Source organism: Hordeum vulgare, chromosome 3H (genome assembly GCF_904849725.1).
Source record: "Hordeum vulgare subsp. vulgare chromosome 3H, MorexV3_pseudomolecules_assembly, whole genome shotgun sequence".
NCBI classification, from domain to species: Eukaryota; Viridiplantae; Streptophyta; class Magnoliopsida; order Poales; family Poaceae; genus Hordeum; species Hordeum vulgare.
In genome coordinates, this window is record NC_058520.1 from 553059644 (window position 1) to 553070005 (window position 10362).

The following is a 10362-nucleotide window of genomic DNA, read 5'->3' on the forward strand; positions in this document are numbered from 1 at the left end:
TCTCGATGACAACTGACAATGTCCAAAAGAAAACTGACATTGTCCAAAAGCAAAACTGAAAATGGCTGATGTACTCACTCACTCGTCAAAAGTGCACTCCAACAAAAGGTGAGCTGGGCCAGCGAGAATGCATCTGCCACTCTCATGCTACAGTTTGTGCATGCTGACACACGCTGCTACCCGTTCTGGACCTGCGGCGACCCCGTAGCAACAGCCGGGCTTTTGACGTGTCACGAGACGATCTTGACGCAGAGTTGCAAACATGTTGCATTATGAAATCTGAATAACCCATGGTTCTCCAAAATCCGAGACATTAATATATCCCATCATTGAGTTAATCTTGGAAAAATTGAGAACAAAAAAAGCAAAATGGAATGAAGAAGAAAGAATACCAACAGTCATGTGCTGATTCTTGATGCACACACACCCCAAGATTTTCTAAGATCCACAAATTCTCTTAAACAAAGGGGATAAAAATACTACAATCCTGAGTCACCACTTATAAATAGGTCCGCACCAAAGTATTCCATATAATAGGTTTTGCACAAGGCTAGAAAAACTTTGGTGCTGTTATTCACAAGTAGCAAAATAACTCCCACAAAGACAACAAGGCAACACAGGAAACATGAAAATGTCATGTGATCTTAACACTGGGCATCATCAGTTAATCATCGCTCCCTCAAAACAGATGATGATCATAGTCGCTTGAAACTAATGTCCACTTGCATCTATGCTCCACCCTTTTGTATCTAATAAAGCAAGTAGGCCGATTTGGAGCGCAAAAATGGAGTACGACTTCTCAGTGACCTCCCTGTTCAAGATGATGACCCCTCACCTGGTTCTCGAATTTGAATGGAAGCTCTCGACAGGCTTGCTTCGAGTTCATTTAATTCATCAAGGTCTAGGTCATCGTCATCATCTATATCTTCATCATCCGGCTCCTCGTTGGCCTCCTTGCCATTAGAGGTTGATGAGCTTGGACCTTCATCCTGACTTTTCTTGCCCTGTGGAAATAAGTTTAAAACATGTACATCACTACAGAGACTAACATATTGAATAGCATTTGTCTAGATCAACCTGCATTTTGGTTGTACTCCCTAAATTCCATACTGACATATGCACTAAAGCAAATCACTTTAAACTAACACTATTGTATAAGTAACAAAAACTTTCATCATTGAATCCATAACACATTTACAATTCCAATTCTTACCACTAGATTCCAGGCCTGCTTATTTCCTTTCTTACATGCCAAAGGCTAGGAGATATAGCAAGTTAACTATTTTTTCAAGAATTCATATAGCTAATTAAAATGAGGGTACCAAATAAAATGCAAAATGAATCTAAAACGGTATAATCTCAGGTGTGTATGTAACACACAAACAAAATCTCAGCGTGATGACAGATTACTTCTTTGATGCGTCCTTACAGTTGTCTATTTATTTATTTTTTTAACAAGCATGCATAATATACACTATCAACTTACGGGAAAAAATCGAGAAAACGCAAAAGAGTTTGCGTTTCATTTCATTGAACGGGAAGAGAACAACAGTACAGGTACAACCTCCCAGGAGGGGGACACACGCACACACATCACCGTCCTCGCCAAACGAGCAGATGAGGAGGTACCACCAACTACAGCCCGCAGCAATGAAAGGTCTCGCCTTCTCCAGCCTCCAACCATGAATGGCGAGGTAGCTAGACTCAAAGCCTCAAGGCCGCGTCACAGCCGTTGCCAGGCGCCTCCAGAGAAGACCACTTCTCCAGGGCTGTCCGGGCCAACGTACCTTCCACCCATATGTGCCTATGAGTCGGCAGATAGATGGCAGGACCCAGCCAGAACTAGCGAATCCATCGTCTTAGACATGCCGGTGCCGGCATACATTGCGCCCCGGACGCCCATGCTCTATGCTGCAGCCCACATCACAGCATTGTATTGCCAGCAAGCCTAGCCAAAAAGAGTGGGGAGGCCACCATCTCCCACTGCCGCATCCGGGACTTGCCGACCGAACATGATGTTTGATGGATCTACACCATTACCCACCACCCTAACACTGCCCTTCAGGCCTTTCCCCCAGCCAAACTGATTTCTCGTCAGCCTATTCCCGACCAAACATGATGTTGATGGATCTACACCATTACCCACCCCCCTAACACTGCCCTTCAGGCATTTCCCCCAGCCAAATTGATTTCTCGTCAGCCTATTTATTCCGTTTCTCGCTAGATTAAGTAGCCTTTTCTTTAGTGTATGTAGGTAACATAGGATGCAAGATAAAAATGGAATGACAATTAGAAGTCTTGGTATTCCTTCATGGAGCCTCTTCTTAAACCTTAGATTGAAAAAACAAACACCCCTTTTGGATGCCAAGATTTCTGACATCTTAGCCTCATAGTTTTAAATTCTCAAATTGAATAGGTTAAGAACTGATTCAAATTCATACAAAAGAAGAATAACAATCCACCTCATCCCTACCGGGCAAACCTTATGGGCAACAAAACCCTTCACCAAAATTTGGGCTAGCAAGAGGACACATGGGTAGCTTTCTTGGGCTCAAACCAAACACACACACCACATTGCGTACATGTGTACACGCCCAATTATATTTTAGCCAATTTAAATTTTTAAGTAACAAAAAGAACAAATCACAAAAGGACGGTGCTTCACATGTTTCTTCTTCTATTAGTTTCTTAGAAAATAAAAATATGCAGAGTATGACCTTCCAAACTATTTTTCCAGGACCACGCGAGGGGACAGGATAGTCTAAAGTAGTTAAAAAGAGCATGTGCGCGCGAGGAAACCTGTTGGAGTCTAATTTAGCTGTGACAGGATTGCTACATTAGAGGAGTCCTAGTTGATACCACACGGTATGTGCGGTAAGCAACTTCAGAATTTAAGTTAAGATGATTTCGGTCGTTACATAAAAATTCCAAAAATAGAGGAGTCCTAGTAGACTAGGAAAGGCTAACTAATCAGATCATGTCCTATAAAAGGAGTAGCCAAGAAAATTTGTTAAGCAAGACATAGAAAGAACTCTCCTTCTACCTTGCCTCAACTTGGAGGCAATGCCCCTCTCTCAACCGGAAATCTAGTCCATAACACATAACTTCAAGGGAACTACTTTCAAAGTTTTTGGGGCAGCAGAAACTGATAAAATTTAAGTGAGTGGCTGCCCCCAGGTATTTTTAACAGAAATTATATCATAGCTTTCTTGTTCTAAAGGCCAAGACCCATTCTGCTCTCACAATCTGATCATTCTAGGATATTTGTATTTGATTATCACACTAGTGAATAAACAGCCGATTTAGTAAACGAGGGAAATTTTAACCTGTTCCTGGTTAGCTTGTGGCTCTTCACGTCTTTCATAAACTTCATATGCTTCAGCATCATCAATAAACACACTTGCATCCGCCATGAACAACTCGCGACCACTGGATACAAGAACAAGCAGTTACATTACGTACCACAAGGGCTCACAAGTCAAAACATGTCACTAAAAGAACATAAGGTCATTACCTCATACGGTCATTTTTAGCCCTATCAGCCCTCAAGGCCGCCAGACCAGCTTCTTTTTCTTCTGCCTTCCTCCTTTTCCATTCCATGAACAATTCTGTAGTCATAGGGGTTGTGGTTTGAACCTTTTTGCGCTGTTAGATGAACAAGGAGTAGAGAATGTCACGGGCAATGCCAAAAAAGTCATTTAGACAACAGACAAGGAACAAGAGTTTCACTGTTGCAGACAGAAAGGATTTATGCTAATCTTCATTTTACCTGATCTTCAATCTCATCTTCAATTGCAACCTTTTTACTCTCTTCCTCTAGTAAGGCTTTCATCTGAGACTTTAGTACATAGCCAGGCGGAAGGGCATGCCTGTAGCGGCACTCCGTGCCGCCATTTGGACAAACCCAAAACCACCCATACTGCTTCTTCTCCACAGCATCAAGAAAGTGCTTGCAAACCTACAGAAAAACATAATTAGCAAAATCATCATTCTGTTAAAAATAAGAACACTTTGAGGATGGGAAAACAAGGATAGCATTCCTAATTTCACTTACTGATACATATCAATGGGGTGGACCAGAATCTGATAAATAGGAAAATAAGTAGAGTTTAATGCTGTGCTCAGCACTGTATATTTGTTTTAACTCGGGATGGTGTCCTAAGAGTGTTGTCCTTTAAGCAATGTGAGACAATGCAAGTTTATAACAACCAAATTAAACAACGGAAAAAAAAGAAATGGAGAGATAAGAAACTGATTATGTCGTCATAACAGGGTTACAATTGCAAATACGATGAAAAATGTTAATTAGCATAGAAATGAAGAATTATTATCAGTACCAATGTATTACTCCCTCCGTTCCAAAATAAGTGACTCAACTTTGTGCTAAAGTTAGTACAAAGTTGAGTCACTTATTTTGGGACAGAGAGAGTATTATTCATTATAAGTGAGTAAATCCGCTATCCACGAATAACAGAACCTCTTTAATGAGTTTTATTATAGCAAGTGTGTTTAGTTACTACGTGATAATGTTGCTGCCTTCTGGAGATTATGATTGTGTGTACTCATGTGTCACAAAACTGTACACGGAATCCTTGATAACAACAAATCTTAACCACACTGCGGCCTAGAGAAGTTACAACATGCCAATAAATTAGATTATACAATCGATATAATCATTGTGACAATAGACCAAGTGCACCCATAGTGTCTCTAGCAACTAAAATAACTACTAATTGATGTGATTGGCAAATAAGAAATTGCATCTGCATCCAGATTAAAGAAAATCAACTGGAAATCATATCCAGCAGAAAAATGGCTTATTTGCATCACAGGAAAATGCATGATAATAGGTGTAAAAAGCATCACAGGAAAATGCATGATAATAGGTGTAAAAAGCATCACAGGAAAATGCATGATAATAGGTGTAAAAAGCATCACAGGAAAATGCATGATAATAGGTGTAAAAAGCATTACTGCTTTCCATTTGAAATGCATACATTCCTCCTAAAATAAGAGTGCAAAACATGAATTGAAGACAAAATATAAATAATAAAGTAGAACCACTATAGTATCATCTAGCACAAATATTACCAACGAGGACATTAGTACAAATTATTTATTCTTTTAGAGAAAAATGAAACTTAAAAGTGAAACAGCATATAATGAGAAATGCTTGAAAAATGTATATAACAGTTTCAGAATAGTGCATACAATATCAGTAGGTTTGTTCTGCTGGTAGTCTGCGTTTTTTGACGCAATAACTTTCTCAAGGGTCTCCTGATCCCAGTCATCCATTGTATCTTCCTCTTCTGTACTTGAAATAGGAAAATGTGAGTTTCTACCGAGAAAATTGAATGACTCGAAAAAGAAATAAGTATGATCATTTATTTACCTCCATCGCGCTTGTCGCTGTAAATATCAATCTTCTCACCCTTCCTTTGGACATTCAGGTCGTGTGAGAACTTGCACTTAAAACCCTTCTGACATTGTCCGACCTTGAAGAACTCACAAAGTATCGACTTGGGATCGACACCTACACAATAGCACACAACCAAAGCATGAGTATTTCTGACAAAGAATAGCAATCTTCTGAACAAACTACCAGTATCAAAATGTCCTAATGAAACATTGCAATTTCCATTTGCAACCTGCAGGACTTGAAAGAGCTTATATGTGTTTACATAGAAAGAACTGACCAAATCCTTCCTACATTAGCACAAATCAACACCAGTCACCAGTATTACCAAAAGCACTTGCATACTACCGTATCCGCCACATATCAATTCACAACAACTTCATATCCACAGTGAGGGATTCTTAATAAATCCACCAGAAGATACCTATACACCCAAAACTGGGTGAAAGGGGGAGGAGGCCATACCAACGGGGACCTTGGGCTGGCTGACGGCGACCTTGAATAGATCGTTGAGCTCCTTCTCGCGCGCCTTCTCCTCCTCCTTCTTCTTCTGCGCATCCGCATCCGCATCCACATCCACAGACAAGAAGAAGAAGAAAATCAGAAGAGCAGAGCAATCGGAAAGAGGGAATTGACAGCTTCGATCTGAGTGTTCCCCCGTGCCTTGGCGGCGGTCTTGGTCGGGTCGGGCTTGGGCTGGACGGACTGGTGCAGCGACTGGACGTACTTCTGGACGTTCTTGCTCTTGTTCTTGTTCTTGAGCCCGAAGGTCTTGTCCTCCACGACCTTCTGCTTCTTCGCGACGTCGGCCTTGGACGCCGCCGCCTTCTTCGGGGGCATCTTGCTCTGCCCCTCCTTCTAGCTCGGGTCCGGCTGGGGTGGGATTCGGGCGGCGGAAAGAGGACGCCGCGAGGGGAGGCGAGGGTTTCCTGGGTTTGGAGCTGGGAGGAGGAGGGTGGAGGCGGAGGCGGAGGCGAGGAAGAAAGTTCTAGAGATGGGACTGGGAGTGGTCTCGTGGAGATGTGGAAAACCGAGGTTGCGCGATGGGCCTCTAGTCAGGCCTTCAACCGGTTGGGTTGGGCCATGCTCGGTGTGCAAGCAGGGGTTGGGCCCTCGACGAGAATTAGCTCCCTCTCACGATCCTCGTTCTCATCATCCTTATGTCATGGTTGCAGAATTAGGGCCTCTTTGATCCGCGGGATAAAACACATGAATAGAAAAAAAATATAGAACTGAAGTGTCAATCTTCCCTAATAATAAAGCGCGCAGCGCTTCTGTCCGCCCGGCCGTCGTCGGTTATTTTGTAGAAAAACCCTCGCAGTTTCAGGTAATTAACCCGCAGTCCAATTTTAAATCGGAACGAACCGTTTTGTGTCATTTTGCATAAAAGCCCTCACGCTTTTAGATAATCAACCCGCAGTTCATCTTGTAGTCACAGCCAAACTGTTTTTTGCATTTTTCACAAAACTCTTTGATGTTTCAGGTAATCAACCCGTCGTCCCTATTTAAGTCAGCCGAAACGTTTTTTTAACAAAAAAACCTGACTTTTCAGTTAATCAATCTATATTTTATCTAAAACAAAATTATCCATATCTTTTAAACCGTGACTCCGATTTTAACATGTTATATATGAAATTTGATTGAAAAAATGTGTAGAATCTAAATAGGATGTTATTTTTAGCTGTTGAATACTTCTTAAATATTATTTTTTATGCAAACTTAATCTGTAGTGCATGGTCCTCTTTTTCTCTCTTTCCGGCGACCATACGAATTGCAATAAATATTCATTAAATTAAACCTAAATTGAGAGGAAAGAAAACATCGTTAACCATACATGCACACCTTTGGAAAATCTCGTGAGGAGAAACAACATATTTCTCATCTTATTCCGAGTGATTGTACATTCAAATGCGTTTTCGTTGTGTGAGCACTGAGGCCATCGTCGGCAACACAAATAAGATGCCATGTGAAAATATATTGCGTTCAAAGCGTGTGTTATTTTCTCTTCCGTTGCAACGCACGGATTTTTTTGCTAGTGTTTATTTAAACCTTATACAATTAGTATGGAGTGTTTGATGTCACAGAAAAAAATAAAAGAAACGTAAAAAAAGTTTAAAGTGGATGTTAGATTTTCTATGAAATATAGTACAAAAGGTTACATGAAAAAAAACTTATGGCCAATTCAATGGATCAAAGGACCAATGTAGAAAAAAAATCTAAAGATTTCAATCCTTCAAAAATCTTATGAAATTCCTTTGAATCAAATGAGCCCTTAGACTTGTTTATGAACACATGGAGCGGACAAATGCACGCGCTCATATACGCGCGCATACATTCATCCATATAAACACACGCACGCTCTACCCTTATGAGCACCTCTGAAAAACTGGACCAACATGTCATCTTGAGATTTACAAAGTCACCATAGACACCTCATCGTCGACGGAAACGTCTCCTCCCACTAAAAGCATATTGCCGAAAATCCTGAAATGAATCCAGAAATAATACGAACATCAAGACTTGAATCTTAATGGGCTGGATAACTGTCCCTCTAACCATCCAACCACAAGTCGATTGATGAGGATGTGATCCTTAATATCACGTTGAGGTTGAGCATGCGTAATTCGGTTGATGAATCGGCCTGACAATATGAGAGAAGTGATGTGTGTTCGGTCACATCACTATACCGGCTACATGTTGAAACCAAAAAGAGAAGGGAGGCTTGGTTTCCATTTAATTGCAGAATCTAACACTAGTGCTATTCGTCGGATTGGGCCGGACTTTGGAAACTGAATGTTCCTCGAAAGATTAAGATTCCGCTTAGAGACTTGGACAAAACTCTATTCCTATAGAAGATGTGTGTTGTCACGAAATTTGACAGATACAAACATATGCCTCATTTACAAAGGAGCGCGGGATAATTGGAGGCACACTTTGGTTAAGTGTAACATGTTAAAGTGCATTTTGTCATTGTTTAATGAGGACTTTGTAGACCTAATGATATCTTGTCGTTCACTGGATGCAAGGATTTGGTTGATGCAGATAAGGGATTCCATGAAAGAAGAGGAGTTCGTTAGAGCCCTCGTGACATATTGGTTTATTTAATGGGTTAGACACCAAGCTATCTACGAGCAAATATTCCACTCTACTTGTTGGGGTATGACCCTGGGTAGGTTAAAGTAGACAAGTCAACATTTCAAGGCATTTGGGACGGCTTAACTCCCTCAGTCGTCTGGCCTTTTGGCCGGCTCCCCTGACTTGGGTCGGCTGGACGCGACCGGCCGCCCAACGCCGGCTGGCGGCAGCTAGAAACCGGCAGGGTCAGTGCCCGTCTAATCCGATATTATAGAAGCATAGCGTGGTAACAATGTTGTCGGTAACAATGAAGGGCGTGGTAACAATGTTGTCAAGCCCCTTGAACTCGTTACTTGCAACGATTAAATACTAATATATAGATAATATAAATCTAAAAAAATAGAGAAAACTAAATTGCATCAATATTTTTACGGTTTTAGTAATATATTTTGTGTAGACCGAGGGGTCATAGTATACGCTAGTGACACCTCTCTCGAAGATAGCATACTATGGACAAACAAATTACTGTTGGGCAACTGACAGAATAGCGCATAGTTATGAAATATTTATTCACGGCAATGATCATGTATATAGGCATCACGTCATAAGCAAGTAGATCGACTCATGCCTGCATCAACTACTATTACTCCACTCATCGACCGCTATAGAGCATGCCTTTAGAGTATTAAGTATAAACAAAAGTAATGCTTGGAGGAGTGACATGATGTGGACAAAGTAAACTCAACTAATATGAATTAACCTCATTGTTTATCCTTAATGGTAGCAATACAAGTACATGTCATGTACCTTTCTGTCACTAGGATTGAGCGCCACAAGATCGAACCCATCACAACGCACCTCTCACACTGAAGATAAATCAAACTAGTTGGCCAAACCAAACCAACAGATCGAAGAGAAACAAGAAGTTATATCAATCATGCATATAAAAAACTAGCAAAGACTCGATATATTTCCATGAATAATCTGATCATAAACCCATAATTCATCAAATCCCAACAAACACACCGCAAAGAAGATTACATCAAATAGATCACCGCGGGAATTACGGGGAACTTTGTATTGAAGATCATAGCGAGAGATAGCCATTTAGGTACTATATATGGACCCGTAGGTATGTGGTAGACTACTCACATAACATCATGGGAGGAGCAAGGTTGATGTAGAGGCCCTCCTTGATCGACCCCCCTCCGGTAGGGTACCGAAACAGGGCGCCAGATGGGATCACGATGGAATAGAGACTTGTGGTATCAAAAAAAGTATTTCTGGTGTCTGTGTGGTATTTTCCCGATTTTAGAGAATATATAGAGGTGGAGTTAGGGTAAACGAAGCCAAGGTGGTCCCAAGGCATCGGGGCGTGCCTACCCCCTTGGACGTGCCTTGTTGCCTTGGCACCAGCCCGTGCAGCATCTAGCCTCCCTCCAAAGCTTCGAAGTCTTATTTTTGTCCATAAAAGTCATCAAAAAGTTTCGTGGCATTTGATCTTTGTTTGGTACTGGTTTCCTGAAAAAGCCAAAAACACATAGAAAACAACAAATTACACTAGGCACTGGTCAATAGGTTAGTTCACAAGAATGATATAACACAACATATAAAATGCATATAAAGCATCCAAGATTGATAATAAAATAGCATGGAACAATAAAAAATTATAGATTCGTTGGAGATGTATCACCCGTCCCCCTGACATTTATATGCTATATTATATCATTTTTGGGAACTAACCTATTAACCCACTGCCAAGTATAGTTGTTGTTTTCTGTGTGTTTTGCAATTTTCAGGAAACCGGTGCCAAACGGAGTCCAAATGCTATGAAACTTTTTGATGATTTGGTTTGGACCAAAATAAGATCT

General features: G+C 41.0%; 1 protein-coding gene across 1 annotated transcript; it reads right to left on the reverse strand.

Moving 5' to 3' along the window:
• Window positions 1-434: 434 nt before the first annotated feature.
• On the reverse strand, window positions 435-6416 carry LOC123444967 (zinc finger CCCH domain-containing protein 11). Its single transcript, XM_045121865.1, has 8 exons — window positions 6080-6416; window positions 5882-5966; window positions 5393-5533; window positions 5212-5309; window positions 3770-3958; window positions 3515-3645; window positions 3327-3429; window positions 435-1004 (listed from the first exon to the last, which is right to left on the reverse strand). Exons 1-8 carry the CDS (start codon window positions 6254-6256, stop codon window positions 816-818), a joined length of 1113 nt encoding a protein of 370 aa, XP_044977800.1. The 5' UTR covers window positions 6257-6416; the 3' UTR covers window positions 435-815.
• Window positions 6417-10362: the final 3946 nt, after the last annotated feature.

What these genes read in the sequence shown, in the direction of transcription:
- LOC123444967 (XM_045121865.1), bottom strand. Translation starts at nt 6,256, where the DNA reads ATGCCCCCGAAGAAGGCGGCGGCGTCCAAGGCCGACGTCGCGAAGAAG. An exon ending in CCAGCCCAAGGTCCCCGTTG is followed by an intron (nt 5,534 to 5,881) that starts GTATGGCCTCCT and finishes GCTATTGTGTAG; the next exon opens with GTGTCGATCCCAAGTCGATA. An exon ending in GCTAAAAATGACCGTATGAG is followed by an intron (nt 3,430 to 3,514) that starts GTAATGACCTTA and finishes TCTTGTATCCAG; the next exon opens with TGGTCGCGAGTTGTTCATGG.